Genomic DNA, 16,544 nt, shown 5'->3' with positions numbered 1-16,544 from the left:
AAACCAGTTCAAATTATAACCTGAAAAATACCAAATTCCAATCAAGTTTGAATATTATGTATTGACAATCTTAAAAGCCAATGACACCCTGCAAAGGATTGTAAAAGACCGGGGAAAATTGAACATTTGTGGGGAGAACTGCCAAGGAAACAACATCTGCTGACTGTCCGGAGAATAGCTCTCTTAAAGGTACCTTTATTAATCCGTGATCTGTGAAGCAGAAGAACCTAAGAAGAAGAAAAAGATTTGACATCTGGCTGGTTTTTGAAAAGTTGAGTTTTGGTAAATCTTAACATCCACCCCCCCACCCCCAATTATCGGACTAGTATTATAGAAGGGAAAGTAAAAGATAGGTTAGAGGAAGGACTTGTCAATTGTTGTTATACATTAAGCAATAAAGTTGTAACCTTTAATTTAACTAGTTCTTGGCTTCTTGAATTTTCACAGATTACTGCAAGGGATAAATCTTTTCTGTGTTGCTGGTTTAAATTAAGCAGGAGGGTTTACCCCATGACATAAAACTTAGAGACATTCTAGCTGTTGATCAGAGCCACACAATTTCCACAATTAGGGTTGTGCACTACTATCATTCTGTGATTAGGTTGAACGGGTGATTGTTGGGGATGTGTGTTCTATTTTTAATGCAAGTAAGTTGTATATCCGTAAGAAGTCTCAATTTTCCATGGTCATGATATTTGCAATATTCCATTCCTAGACCATCAGGAAATCTGATTGCATCCACACAACGAAAGCTTAACAAACATAATGTTGTGTTCTTCGAACGAAATGGTTTACTACATGGAGAGTTTTCACTTCCTTTTCATAAAGACCAAGTTAAGGCAAGTATTGAAGCTTCCTTTCTCCCTCTTGAATTTTTCTCTCCCTTCCACTGGTACTTTGCCCAGATGGTCATTCTTTAGAATTGACTATGGGCTTAATGGCCTAAGTTGGCTTAATGCTCATTTGAAAGACCACTCCTCCCCATGTCCACCCATGTGCAGGGAGGGTTGCTTTACGATACTGTGAACTCTAAATATTGTTTCCTACTGTAGCTGACATATAAAACACTAATTCTATTACTGTCTGCATCCTACTGAGATTGAAAGTGCTAACAAGGAAACATTATTCTTTGTAAGCATGTAGTCCATATTGAGGAAAACTGCAGCAAAATATAAGTATGTTAACAAACTTGATGAATGAATTAACAAATGGCAAAAGAATTGCTTTTTACATGTAAATTTTAGTGAAGTGGAGACCATTCTACTACTTGCACAGTAATGATAGTAAAAGCACAGAAGCACAAATTAACAACTCATTCAAAGTAGCAAAAATGTAATCCAAAATATGTAAACAGGAAACATAAAGAGGACTAAAAATCATAAACAGTAGTTATGTTAAACTTGTATAGAACTTGGTTAGGACAAGTACTGTGTAGAATTCTGGTCTCCAATTATAGAAAGGATGTAAAAGCATCGGAGAAAGTGCCAAATGATTTACAATGCAACAGTCATATGGGTACAACAATCTAATAATTGAAAATGCTTGTTGAGGGGGTGGAGTTTGTCTAGAAAAGTGAATCTAACACACATCTCAAAAGTAATGGTAGAGTAGATAAGTAGATAATGCCTCCTCTTGTGGCATGTAAAACGTCATAATTTCAACATACTTGTTATTAAATCCAATCAGAAATTCAGGAGAAGTTTCTTTATCCAGACAGTGATGATAATTTGAAACGCATAACCAGAGGGAGTGGTTAATCTCTGATAAAGCTAAATAAGTATACAAGAAAGGAATAGAAGGATTTGCCAAAGCCTTGAGTGCAGCATAATTCTTTTGTTCCTGTGCTGCATATTCTATATAATACTCACTAAAACTTTTGAAAGTTTATAATTTATTTGTTTGAGATTACATTTGGATTCTTCATGTTTTGCATGCCAGGTTATCATCAGTGGTTGGTACATCTTATCTAACCTACTCTTCAGTTTCTGACTGGTTTGGATAATTGACTTGGATTAAAAGCTGGTGAATTGAAAGCGTGGTTATATTCCTAAACTGTAGATTTTCTGATTTTGTTTGGAAGTAATCCACCTGCAGTGTTCTGTATGATCCTGATGAACTTGATTTTTACTGTTAATTAGGTAAATGAGCTGTTATGGAACAGTGACTCTACTGTCCTAGCGGTTTGGCTGGAGGATTTGGAATCAGATAAGGATGACCGTCAAAATACATACGGTAATAAGTTATCTTCCAGACTGTCTGGAGCTTGTTTTTTCTTTCGTTCCTATCTGACATCCTGCATCCAAACGAAATGTTAATTTGAACAAGAGCTTTTGTTCTCTATGCTTTGCAATATGTCAGAAAATTTACTGCCTAAAAATACCAAGCTGGGACAAACGTCTGATGTTATCATAAGTATGGTTTACAATCACACAACTCAGGAACAGACCACTGTGACTATCATGTCTGTGCCAGCTCTTTGAAAGATCCTTCCAATTAGTCCTACAGTTTCACCACAGTCTTGCAATGTGTTTTTGTTTTCAATTATTTATTCAATTATTTTGTAAAATTTACTGTAAAATCTGTATCTATCCAGCCCTTTCAGGCAATACTTTTCAGGTCACTATAACTAGCTACATAGAAATACTTCTTCCTTCACACGCCTCTGGTTCTTTTGTTAGTGTCTTCTGGTTACCTATCATATAAACAGTTTCTCGATGTACATTGTATCAAAACCCCTCATAACTTTGAGCATTTATAAACCTTATGACAGATTGTGGTATCAACAGTGGGTTTTCATTAAATGAATGGTAAATTTGGATTAATTGATATGATTCCATTTTTATAAGACCACAAGACAATATAAAATAGGGACAGGAGTAGGCCATTCAGGCCCCTTGAGCCTGCTCTGACTTGTGTCTTATCCATCTGACACTCCTGCCCTTTCCCCATAACCCTTGGTTCCACTACTGATTAAGAATCTATCCATCTCAGATTTAAATTTTCACAAGAACGCTACCTCCACAATTCCCTATGGCAAGGAGTTACAAAAACTCTCAGCAATCTGAAAGAAAAATTCTTCCTCATCCCATTCTTAATTCAGGCATCCCTGAATTCTGAGACTATACCTTCTGGTCCTCGACTCTCCCATCAGGGAAATCATCCTCTCAGTATTTATCCCATTAAGCCCCTTTTCTGTCCATGTCAATATGCTACTTCCAATGCCATAGGCTTTTTTTTAATGACTTAACTTTTTGTGAGTTAGCTTGTTGAACGCCTTCTGGAGGCCTGAGTACAACACATCATCTGGTTCCCTACCATCTAAGGAATTCTCAAGACTTCCTTGAAAACCTCTAATAGAGTATTCAGACATGATTTCCCTTTCATGAAGCAGTGCTGACTCTGCTCGATTAGATTATGATTTTTCCGAACGTAATGCTATTACTTTCTTAATATGATTCTATGATTGTATTTTCTTAATAATTGATGCCAGTATTTTTGAGCAATAGATGTTAGGTTAATCAGCCTTAATTACCTATTTTTATTTTCCTCCCTTTTTAAAAATGTGTGGCAGTTTTCAGATCTTCTGGTACATCTCCAGAATCTAAAGATCTTGGGCAATTACAACAAACACATCCACTATGTCTTCAGCTACCTCTTTTAGGATCCTAGAATGCAAGTCATCAAGACCAGGGGACTTATCGTTCTTTAGCCCCATTAGTTTGTCAAAACTACTTTACGTATGGTGATGCTACTTAATTCCCCCCCCATATTCTTTAATATTAGTGGGACATTCGTAGAATCTTTGAATGTAAAGAATGATACAAAATATTTATCGAATGTCTCTGCCATGTCCTTGTTCTCTTAACTATGTCCCAAGAATTCTTGTGTTAACTCATCCGAGAATTATTGATCATTGCTGATTGGGGGTGAAAGAAGGTATGGGACACTTGTGAATGTCACAAACCTATAACCAAGTCAACCCTGCCTCCAAATTCACATTGAGTGATAGTGAACCTACTTTATGGTTCATGTTCTGTCCTTCAGCTGCTTGCATACAAGTACCCACGTGGGACAGAAGATCTTTTTTCAAAAAAGAAAATAAGTGAACAGTTAATAATTGGAGATGATAGCAATTGTATCCTTGGTGACTAAAGTAATGCTTGCAATTTTTTTATTGTTGTTGTCTTGCAGTTCAGTTGTGGACAGTGGGAAACTACCACTGGTACCTGAAGCAGAGTCTGCATTTCGGTTGCACTCAGGTGGAACAGATTGTATCCCTAATGTGGGATTCTGAACGTCCCTATCGACTGCACATCCTCCGCAGTGGGTGGCTTTACCAGTCCTATAATTGGCATTGGACCACCAATCGAAGTACAGGAGAAGACAGCAGTGACCTTGCTAATGTAGCTGTGATTAATGGAGGTAAAAAAAACTTTGAGCCTGAGAATTGTTAGTCTGTAACATTTAGCATTTGAAGTATGTAAATGTCAAAACTAACCTTTTGTATTTTTAAATTGTGCAACTTTTATAAGTGAAAATATCTATTTCCACTAAAATCGATACTGTCAAGTACATGTTTTCACCCAGCCATTCAAAAGGGAATTGAATCAAGCAATTGCCTTCAAAACTATTTATTATATATATAATTAAGTTGCAGCGGATAGTACAATTAAACAGCTCAGAGGGGGTTAGCTTAGCTTTTGAGGCTTTTAGTTTTTTGAAAAGAGCTGTGCACTTGGGACTTCACCTGATGGCCTTCAAATTGTTCTTTTTTATGTATGTATCTAAACTATCTTTTTCAAAGTTAAGATTGTACCTGATTCCAGTGACTTTTGAGGCAGCACATTGCAAATCACAATTCAATGCATGAAAATGTTTCATGTCCTTTACCTCTCCAGCCCTGGCTTGTTTTGTTTTTGATAGGATTCTTTTGATAAAAATGTCTGAGGTTTACTGCAAAAATTAGCTGAAGTAATGCTAGAATAGCAGCAGTTTTTTTTCCAGCACATAGAAACAGTAAAATTGCAGCAGGCTTTTTGCATCCCATTCTAGTAAATTCTCATGTCACTGTAGGAAAGGACAGCATTCAAACATAATTGTAATGCGTTGACAGTTAAATAACTGATTTATGTTCACTTTATTAACTTGCATGTGTGGAATGACCTTTTAGGTGCAGTCTCAAAAATACTAGAGTCTGTGGAACCAGCCTATAACAATGGCAGCTTTGGCAAAGAAATGGAAAATATGAGAGAGGTTTCTCCCTGCTGTCTGAATGTCTCATTGCTGTTTGTGCTAGCTTGCTTTGTGCAAACTGGCTGATGTGTTTCCAACGTTACAACATTGATTCGGTATCGAAAGTACTTTGGTATTTTAGCATGCCATGAGTTCTTGAATGACGTTGTTTATTTAATTGCAGTTTTTAATATTTCCCTTTGTTTTACTTGTATTTCAGGAGATATTGTGTACAGATTTACAGTTTTCTCAGCACATCTCTTAGAAATTATTTCTAATATTAGCCCCAGTAATGCAACAGGTTTCAAATTGAAACTCGAAATACCTTACACTTGTACATTAGTGAGAAACAGAGGTGGCATTTCAAGTCGACAACCTTATGTTGGATGCTGATTGACCTATTTCCAGCATTTTGATTTTTTTTTAATTTCAAATTTCTAACACCTGCAGTACTTTGACTTTTCACTTGTGTAATGCTTTTTGTATGCCAAAATAATTTTGAAACCAATGGATAATTGATGATGTATCATCACAGTTTATGTGTGCAGAAGTATATTTCTTTCAAACAAAGAATATTTCCTGGTACAACATCAATGAAGATGTCTTAGATTAATGTTTCCTATTTGAATCATGCACAATATCAGTTTTCAATGATGACACAACCAGTAGAGCTTTTAATTTGTATTTTGTTTGATTTAAGTAATTTTTTTTTCTTGACATTGACAGATAACGTACTAGTGACACCTTTTCGCCAAGCAGTGGTGCCTCCGCCAATGTCTGCATATCAATTGCACCTGCCTTGCCCTATGAATCAGATAATGTTCTCTTCAGACCCACAAAGGAGCAATGATTTTGCAGTCTTGACAGCAGATAACTATATTTCAGTCTTTGAGGCTGGTGAGTGTCATTGGATAGTGGCCAACTGTCTTACCGTAACAATTGTGAATCAAGCATAGAACTTGTAATTGTGTAATCATGAGTATCCTGGTGATGTATGGAAGTCTACTAATTCTGTTATGATCCAAGTTGATGGTAATAGCTGACAAGGTAAGCCCCAGAGTGAAACCAGGCTCCATAGATCATATGTTTAATTTCTGCAGTTGATTAACATGGTGGTTTTTATATTAAAGTTACAGCGAAAAAGCAAACCAATAAAGCTTTATACATGTATATGTTAATTCTGAACTTACAAAGGCATTAACATAAGTAACAAAGTTTCAACCCATTTGCAAATATTCCATTTTATATGTTTATGCTACAGTTCCATTACTTCATTCTCGGGAAGGTTAAATTTATTCAGTTGAGTTATTGCTGACTTAAATTCTCAACTGATTTTAAATCAGTACAGCAATTTAGCTTTACTACTGGTCCTACTTGGTCCTAAAGTAAGATGCTTTCGCTCCCATGAATTTTATATGTTTGTTTTATTAAAGATATTTCAGAATAAAATGTATGGTGTAATAGAGATAACTCACTTGAATTAACCGATCTCTGTACATGAAATTCTGCAATTACAAATTCTGGAGAATTCTAAAGATTTTTTTATGTATGGAATTTTGAGGCATTAACTATATATGTATACTTTTAGAATGACTTCTTAATCATGGATTATAGTAAAAGTTACACTGTCATGACATGTTTATTTAAAATTGTTACTGCATCTAAAAATAATTGTTGGTGGAATTAATCCACTTAAAGATAAATTCAAGATTTACAAGCAAACAACTAAATTAAGATTACCTTTGCAATCCAAGTATCTAATCTAAGATGGTTAATTACCTGTGCATACCCATGAAGACTGATTTAAGAGATTTTCTGTTGCTGCCTGTTCATCTGGAAAAACCGCTTTTATTGTTTATTGTTAAATCTTCCATGAAAGGGAGAATTCTGGACAAGAAACTAAGGAGTTTTGTTCACAGTAAATCGTTTCAAGGATTTGAGCTTCACAGCTAGCAAGTGCAAGTTATCCTGCATTTCATGCAAAGCGTTTACAACTTTGCTAATGGCAAACATTCAAATTCTGCACTATATATTTTTAGTATAGAGGTTTCTTTTAAAAGAGTAATAATTTGAACTCTATAAATTCATAATTAATTTTTTTGTTCACACTGTTTTTGCTAGCTGCAGTAGTCATCAACCAGCAAGCTCCAAAGAAAATTCTGTTTATGTCTATCCATTATTAAATCAAACATGACAATAATTGATATGGCTTAACCCATGGTAATGTTAATTGCTGAGTCAAAAGAAATTGCTTGTATTCAAGCCCTTGTTAAGATTCTTGATAACGTGCTGTAGGCTGGCATTTTGATGAGGAGCTGCTGTTAGAGGCGTAGTCTTTTGAATGAGATCTTAAGCTGCTTTCGTAAAACATCCTTTGGCATTGGTCAAAAAAGGACCAGGAGTTGTCCTACAGGTATTTATCCCTTAACTAACACACTAAAATAGATCATCTGGTCATTGTCAGCTGGCTGTTGGAGGGAGCTTGTAAACTGGATGCTACATTTCAACAGTGATAACAATTCAGAAGTATCTTGTTGCCTGTGAAGTGATCTGAGATATTCTGAAATTATGAAACCATAACCTTATAAAAATGTATATTGTTTTCAACAAACAAAATATTTTTTTTGTATTATTTAATGAATTTTCAGTGATTTGTATTTTTTCTTTACATGTGCAGGTGATGGTGTGAATCATGATTCTGCAGTTAAAATTGATGCTGTTGGTGAAAGTGGATCAAAGATATGCACCAGAACGCTGAAAAGGGTAAAAACGTACAGGTCAGTTTATGTTGGTAGTATTCTTTGTCCCTGTACTTTCATAAACCTCTTGTGCAATATGAACTTGATCTCAGACTTTATAAATGCTACTGTTAAGGTGCCCACTAGTAAGTACATGTGAAAGCTACTTTCCTTATGTGGGTGTGGAAGGTTTTCTTTTTGTTCATTATTGAAGAACAGTGATTTAAAACTCCCACTGTTTTTCTTGAGAGGTTCATTGATAATGCAGATCCCCAATTTTAATTACTCTACTGCTTTCAGTACCTAATCCTTGAGCTGTGGAATACCCTGCTTTAACCTCTCTGCTGCTGTCACCTTTGAGATCCTCCTTTTAAAGTCAATTTATTATCTTTTGTGTGAAGGTCAGTGTCAATTTTCTTTTATAAACAGTATCGCTTTGAAGTGCCTTGGGCATGTTACTACATCGAAGGTGTTATATATAAATTCAAGTTTTTGTTGTTATATATAAACTAGGTTAACGTGCTCTATACTGAACTTCAAAGAGAAGCTTTTCCTGCCAGATGATACCAGTAGAGTCATAGAGTCATACAGCACAAAAACAGATCCTTTGATTCAACTCATCCATGCTGATCAGGTTTCCAAACTAAACTAATCCCATTTACCGGTGTTTGGCTCATATTCTTCCAAACCTTTCCTATTCATGTATATATCCAAATGTCTTTTAAATGTTGCAACTATACCTACATCTACACTTCCTCTGGCAATTCATTCCACATTTGCATACAGTTCTGGTCGCCACACTACCAAGGATGTGGATGCTTTGGAGAGGGTACAGAAAAGGTTTACCAGTATGTTGTCTGGTATGGGGGATTTTAGCTTCGGAGAAAGGTTGGATAGACTGGATTTGTTTTCAGTGGGGAACGCAGGAGGTTGAGGGGGCTTCAGATAGAAGTTTATAAGATTGTGAATGGTATGGATAGTGTAGAAAGTAGGAAGCTTTGTCTCAGGGTGGAAGGATCTATTACTAGGGGACAAAGGTTCAAGATGTGAGGTGAGGAAGTTTAAAAGAGATGTGTGAGGCATGTTCCTCACAAAGGGTGGTAAATGCCTGGAATGTGCTGCCAGAGGAGGTGGTGAAAACAGACACAACAACAGCATTCAAGAAGCACCTGAACGAACACATGCATAGAGGGATGCGGATCCTGTAAGTGAAGACTGTTTTAGTATGGAATGGCAAAAGTGCAGGCTTGGATCGCTGAAGGGCCTGTTCCAGTGCTGGTTTGTTCTTTGTATATAAACCACCCTCTATGTGAAAAAGTTGCTTCTCATGTCCCTTTTAAATCTTTCTCCTCGCACCTTAAAAGTATGCTTCCTAGCTTTGAATCCTCCCACTCTTGGGAAAAGACCTTTGCTGTTCACCTTATCTATGCCCTTATGATTTTATAAACCTCAACCTTCTACGCTCTACTGAAAAAGTCCCAGCTGATCCTACTTCTCCTTATAACTGAAATCCTCTAGTCCCAGCAACATTCTGGTAAATCTTTTCTGAACCCTCTCCAATTTATTAATACCTTTCCTCAGCAGGGTGACCAGAATTATACACTGTACTCCAGACGTGACCTCACCAATGTCCTGTACAATCTTAACATGACACACGCAACTCTATACTCAGTGGTCTGAGCAATGAAGACAGACATGCTGAATGCCTTCCCACCCTGTCTACTTGTGATCCAACTTTGAAAGAACTATGTACCTGAAGCCCTTGATTTCTCTGGTCGACAACACAAGGCCCTACCATTAAGTCCTGCCCTTGTTTGCTAAACCACAATGCAGTAGTGCTGAGAGCTTAACTTATGAGAGCAGGTTGTTTGATGAAACCTCTATTCAAATAACTGCAGAAGATTAAGGGGTGTTTTAATTTAAACATATAAAAAGATTTGTTTGAGTGGACAGAGAGAAACTGGTTTCCCCATTCAGGCAATCTAGAATAAGAGGGCACTTAACTTTAAAGTTATAGCTCGGTCATTCAGGGCTGATATCAGGAAGTACTTCTTTGTGCAGTGAGTATTGGAAATTTGCAACACTCTCAACCAAAAAGCTGTTGTGGCTGGAGGTCAGTTGAAAATCTCAGATCTGAGATTGATAGATTTTTGATGGGCAAAGTTACTAAGAGCTGTGAAAACAAAGTAAATAAAGCTACATTGTGGACCATCCACAATCCAACTGAATGGTTTACTCCTGCTGTTAAGTTCCTGAACTTACTGACCCAGGCACAATGGGATCATTAGTCTCCTGCTGTGCTGTATCATTTCATGATTGCAAATTCTGACTCCTAAGTAGTGGCACTATGATTAATTAGCATGATTTTATACATGGTGCATTGAATATCAAGCTTCTAACAGCTATTGTTTAGCACATTAGCAACACAGTTGAAAGGTGTGCCACTGGAAAACCTCAGATGCTGCCTGACTTGCTGTGCTTTTCCAGCGCCACCCTTTTCGACTCTGATCTCCAGCATCTGCAGTCCTCACTTTCTCCAAATTAGCAACATATCCTACATAACCTAGCACCGTGCAAGAGAGACAGCCCACCACAACTAAATATAACAATTGACCAGACCTCACAAACAGTAACTCGTGTAAGCCTCTAGAGAAGTGTAATCTTAGGCTTGCAAAACAACCTCAGGTTTGCTACTCCACAAGCTAATCCACATTGTGAGTTTCGCTGAGCATTTCAGAGTACGTATGTTGCAAATTACATAGGCTTTTCCATGGGTTGCGAATGGGTTCCATTCTGGCATGTAAATTTATTTACAAGTCAGAGCACAGTTCAGGACAATGTAAAGCAGCTGTTGTACAGGAAATGTTTGGATATCAGATCTTTACATTTTAAATCCATAAATGGGACCACGTTTGTAAATATGAATTTTTGTAAGTAAGGCATTTGTAAATCTGCTACAGTGCATTAAGAATGTAACAGAATGTGACAATGTATTATCACCAAAAAACAGTATAAATAGAAAATATATATTGAAATAATACTATCATTGTAAGTTTTGCATACTAACTCTTCACTAGAATTAAATTTTGAAAATGTAATTTGGTTTTCAAGGCATTTTATTTATATTATTTAGTTATTTAAGAATGACTAAATGTGGAATTATTTTCTTGTTTTCACTTTTTGTTTTCATGAAAATGAAAGAATTAAGTTTGAAGAAGGAGGAAGTGAGCCCCCGACTCCATTGAAACTACGAATGATAACCTGGGTAAAAGAGAATGCATTCCTGGCTGTTAGTCAAGGTCCTAGGACCTCTCAGTCTATTGTTTGTCAGTTGCTAATGTCTTCAGAGGAGACTGAGGAAGGAGAGATTCAAATCAGGTATGAAATCTGATCTATTTTGTAGACTGAGAACTCAAACCATCCATCCTAATGGTATTGTAATTGTCCAAGTGCCAAGTTCTTAGTTTTTTGGCATATTAGGCGTACAGTCTTAGCAGCTTGTGGAAATAGTAAGGTTATGATACTTACAATGCTCTTCATCTTAGAACTTTAAAAGTTTGTTTTTCGTCTGCATTGTTCCCCTCCTGATATTCCATTTACACCTTTGCCAGAAACCATACTGTGAACCAGAATTTATTGTCTACTCCCTTCAGTTAAATCCAGTTAATTAGAATATATCTTTAAACTCTTTTACTCAACAAATGCCCTCTCCAATAGTTACAACAAAATTCCTTATTTTGTCTGTCTATGCAGAGTCTAGAGTACAAATATAAATTAAAAATGCTGGGAATGCACAACTGGTGAAGCAGCATCCTGTTTCCTCACGAGTTTCAGCATTTCTTTTACAGCATTGACAGTATTATTTCCTGTGGTATATCAAGTACTGCCCTTAAAATCAAATCCAGTTCTTTGACGAAGTGCCGGTTTATTGTTTTCTATAGTAGGTTTACAATGATGGTGTTGTTAATTGTTCCAGGTCTCCTGTAACTGTGGATGGGCACATAATCAATCTGTGTCACAACCAAAAGACAGAGACTGTAGCTTTGGAGCTTTCCAATGGACAGATTCTAAGATACCTCTGGGGTTTGTATATTTCTAATCAAGCACTTAAATAGAAGATGGACAATGTTTTATCTTGCAAGTTTCTGTTAGAGAGCTTTGTTCAGCAGCATATCTCATGAGCACATATTTGTGGTTTCACTGCATGTCATTTACCGTCTTTTAATTTTATTGGGCTGAGCATTCTGTGGGAAATACACTTTTTTGGTGGATAAAAACACTCCATCACAAACAGAATAATTTACTTGCATTGGTCTCTTAGCAAAGGATAAAGATCCTTTTGACAATAGGAGAGTGAAAGGTAACCTAATAAAGACCTTCAAAATGATGAAAGTTATTACAGAATGCTTTGCAAACGTTTCCCCACTTTGATCCTATTTCAAGGTTTGAAAATTCTTGCAAACTCTCAGGAAGAACTAAGAGAGCAGACAGTGGGGGCTGTGAGAGAGGGGGCCTGTTGTAAGAGTTCCATGGCAGTCAGTGCTGCCTTGGAGTTCATGATCCCAAATTCCGACTTCTCGCTTGGGATTTCGATTCCCACTTTGGGAAGACCCAGAGTAAACACAGTAAGTGTTTTCGTTTATACGGAAAAACAAAATTAAAGGCTATCAATATGAGGTAGAAATTAAACTGGGAAATCAAGATAAATGTCATTACCCAAATCATGGTGAGAATGTTTCAATTCACTACAGCTTGGAGCAGTTAGGTAAATAGTGTTGATATTTTCCAAGAAGAAACTAGATACATGTAAGAGGGAGAAGGGAGTAGAAGGTTAAGCTATGGAGTTAGATGTGGAAGGATAAGAGGAATCTTTGTGATGTATTGTCTTGAGTAACTGTTACCCTTTTTCAAGCATGTAGAAGGAATTTTCTCTCCACTTCTCCACAACTTTGCTGCGAAGCTTTCATCCTGACTTCAACTTGTACTTCAGTATGTTCCCCTTTCCACATACCAAATTTAACTTAGGCAGTGCTTTAAGATGTAGTTGTTTGATCAACTACAGTTTCATTGCCTTATTGTTGGCCAGTTATCACTGTCAATTCTCTGACTACTACTTTGCGGGATGATGATGACTAAATATATTTTCTGAACAGAATTTAGCTCTTATTTGCTTTGTGGTACAGTACTCGGTACCTATTGTATTGAAGTAATATGGTCAGTAAGTTGATTGATAGATTGTTAAGACAGTGTTGTGCTGAGTATCTTCGTGCTACTTGTGTTTATAGTTAGTTGAGTGAATTATAGACTTGCAGATGTGGGGTCTGAGGGAATGGCACTAAAAACCTATGTGTTTTTATTTTGTGAAGAACAGATCTGTGTAATTCCACTCTTTTTCATCATGTATTCATTTTCCTGAACCCTAAAGTGTGGAAATTCTGTCCCTGAACACATTACTCGATCACTTTCTTCAGTACTTTATTTTAAAATACTGTTTAAAATCTTCCTCTTTGACCAAGCGTTTGCTTGGTGCCATAATGCCTCCTTCTGTTGATTGCTTTCATATTTTGACAACATTTCTGTGATGTATTCTGGAAGAAGTTGTGTGGATGTAAGTCATTGACGTATATAAAGTGTATTACTATTTCAATGTCTCTTTCACCCACAGATTCTTCTGAGGCATGTGTACAACAGTGGAAGTCAACTACTGGATGTTTAGTACAGTTTCCTCAACCTTGTGTAGAGACAGCTCTATGTACAGTTGATGGTGAGGTGAGTAACTTTAATTTCTCTTCCTCCTGAATGTGTCAGCTGCTTGCCAGGCCACTGTCCCACCGGCACCAGATGTAATAGGGAGGGCATCACAAAATCAGCTCACCTATCCAACTGTAGACCTTCCTGCTTTTATGGTTCAGCTATTTATTTCCTAAACCTTCCCTTGGGCAGTCAATCCGAATTGGAAGGGCAGGTGATGCTTGAACGATTAGGGAGCTGGTTGGAGGTTTGTGCACTCCCAGTGACACACTTTCCCTCTGTATGTTCCTGTCAAAGTATCTCAACGTGTTCGGTATTTTTTCAGATAAGCCTTCTCCATTTTGCTGGTCACAAAGCCGGCAGCAGATGTAGTTGACCTCTTGACGGATTTTTTGAGAAGTGAAGTGTTTCCTGTATCTCTTACATCATTAACAAACAGAACGGGATAGCTCTGTTTTAGTACTTCAGGTATCTGTACCTAAAATTCTGCAGTATCCCTATCTGCTGTCTCTTCTAGGAAATGGTCTTGGGTCTGACAGAAAGATCTCGTTTCTATATTAATGACTTAGAGGTAAGTTGTGACTTTACTTTGAAAGCATTTGGTAATCTTTTTCTTTGTATACTTGAAACATTGAATGCCATTTTAATATTATTTTGGTGATGTTTTTGTTCTAAACAGATAGCCTTCAATGTCACTTCATTTATAGTGTGTGATGAGTTCCTGTTGTTCACAACCCATTCACACATCTGTCATTGTCTGAATCTTGGGACAACTTCATTAAAAGGTGAGTGCTTAAAGCACGTTCAGTAACCTGTATTAAGGTGTTTAAAAATCAGTCTCATTTTTAATTTTGTTTGTTATGAGAAGGGTAAAATAACAATTCTGCCACCCATCTTGATGCGAGTTCAAGTATCACCTTCTCAAGGACAATTAAGGAATGGGCAATAAATGCTGGCCCAGCAGCAACTCCTACAACCTATAAAGAAATAAATAAGGAAAACTTGAATCCAATTGAGCAATCATTCTCTTTAACCAGAATGTTTTGCCAGTATTTGTTAGCAACTTGATATAGCTTTTACAATGAGAATTTGACCATCTAAGATTGTTGAATTTGCTGTCTGCACAAACAGCTTTATCACAATTTTCAAGCCATGTGTCCCAGCCTAATGATGAAACAGTTCGTAGGGTGGAGAGAGGATCTCGCATAGTGACTGTTGTACCCCAGGACACCAAACTCATCCTTCAGGTTAGCAATGACATTATTTATATGGTTTGCTGTTCTTTCTCCCAGGTATCATGCAGCAGCTAGGATAAGGGGTTTAATAATTGGGAACAAAATCAAAACACTAGCCTTTTTTTATAAACAGATAACTTCCCTTCGAAGTTGTGATTCAACTTTGAAATCTAGCGCTGTGCCATCATGGCAAATTTAGTGACTAGATTTACAAAGGGTGGTGGGAAATCTGGAACTTACTTCATGAAAAAACTTGAAACTGGTGCCAATTGAAAATTTCAAGATGGTGATAGTTTTTTTGTGAGGTAAGTGTTACAGGACCAAAGTAAGTAAAAATACAGAGCCGCCATGAATGGCAGAGCAGTTTTGAGGGGCAGAATTGACTCCTTCTGTTCCTATGTTTGTTAATTTGCCTGTACAGTTATGTTAGGGGGAATGACTTCTCTTTAGTCTCACAGAATAATACAGCACAACCTGTGATGCCTAACTAGTAGTACTATGATTAAGTAGCTAGATACTTTTTCAATTAATGAACAAAATGCCAATCTCAATTATTAACTAGTACCCCAATAACATCTAGTAGATAACCGAATAGTGTATTAAAGTCCTGTCCCTATGATCGCTAGAACAGGAACAGCAGGACTGTTAATGCCCATGGAGCATTTTCCTATTGTTTCACTACTTTTATGGGAAGAATGAAAAGCCTTAAAGAATTTGCTAGACCTGCTCGGGAGGATTTAAACTAATAAGATTTTGGGGGGGAAGAGAGGATGTGGAGTGGCGTTTTTGATAAGGGATATCATTACAGCTGGACTTAGGGAGGATATTCCCGGAAATACATCTAAGGAAGTGATTTGGGTGGAACTGAGAAATAAGAAAGGGAAGACCACCTTATTGGGATTGTATTATAGACCCCTAATAGTCAGAGGGAAATTGAGAAACAAATTTGTAAGGAGATCTCTGTTATCTGTAAGAATAATAGGGTGATTATGGTAGGGGGATTTTAACTTTCCAAATATAGACTGGGACTGCCATAGTGTTAAGGGTTTAGATGGAGAGGAATTTAAGTGTGTACAAGAACATTTTCTGGTTCAATATGTGGATGTACCTACTAGAGAAGGTGCAAAACTTGACCTACTCTTGGGAAATAAGGCAGGGCAGGTGACTGAGGTGTCAGTGGGGGAGCACTTTGGGGCCAGCGACCATAATTCTATTAGTTTTAAAATAGTGATGGAAAAGGATAGACCAGATCTAAAAGTTGAAGTTCTAAATTGGAGTAAGGCTAATTTTGACAGTATTAAGCAAGAACTTTCAAAAGCTGATTGGGGACAGATGTTCACGGGTAAAGGGATGGCTGGAAAATGGGAAGCCTTCAGAAATGAGATAACGAGAGTCCAGAGAAAGTATATTCCTGTCAGGGTGAAAGGAAAGGCTGGTAGGTATAGGGAATGCTAGATGACTATAGAAATTGAGGATTTGGTTAAGAAAAAGAAGGAAGAGTATGTCAGGTGTAGACAAGATACATCAAATGAATCTTTAGAGTATAAAGGCAGTAGGAATATACTTAAGAGAGAAATCAAGAGGCAAA

The 16,544-nt window shown here is 37.0% G+C and overlaps 1 protein-coding gene across 1 annotated transcript in view; it reads left to right on the top strand.

The window, feature by feature from the left end:
* Positions 1–16,544, top strand: part of elp1 (elongator acetyltransferase complex subunit 1) — a 68,784-nt gene that overhangs the window by 15,534 nt on the left and 36,706 nt on the right. The window contains exons 9-19 of the mRNA XM_072588144.1: positions 716–839; positions 2,139–2,232; positions 4,192–4,422; positions 5,959–6,129; positions 7,910–8,009; positions 11,172–11,348; positions 11,947–12,053; positions 13,636–13,739; positions 14,239–14,292; positions 14,401–14,506; positions 14,853–14,968. Coding sequence (XP_072444245.1) covers positions 716–839; positions 2,139–2,232; positions 4,192–4,422; positions 5,959–6,129; positions 7,910–8,009; positions 11,172–11,348; positions 11,947–12,053; positions 13,636–13,739; positions 14,239–14,292; positions 14,401–14,506; positions 14,853–14,968 — 1,384 coding nt within the window. The remainder of the gene's footprint in view (positions 1–715; positions 840–2,138; positions 2,233–4,191; positions 4,423–5,958; positions 6,130–7,909; positions 8,010–11,171; positions 11,349–11,946; positions 12,054–13,635; positions 13,740–14,238; positions 14,293–14,400; positions 14,507–14,852; positions 14,969–16,544) is intronic.

This window comes from Chiloscyllium punctatum, chromosome 2 (assembly GCF_047496795.1).
Source record: "Chiloscyllium punctatum isolate Juve2018m chromosome 2, sChiPun1.3, whole genome shotgun sequence".
Classification (NCBI taxonomy): Eukaryota; Metazoa; Chordata; class Chondrichthyes; order Orectolobiformes; family Hemiscylliidae; genus Chiloscyllium; species Chiloscyllium punctatum.
This window is presented reverse-complemented; position numbering and strand designations above follow the sequence as displayed.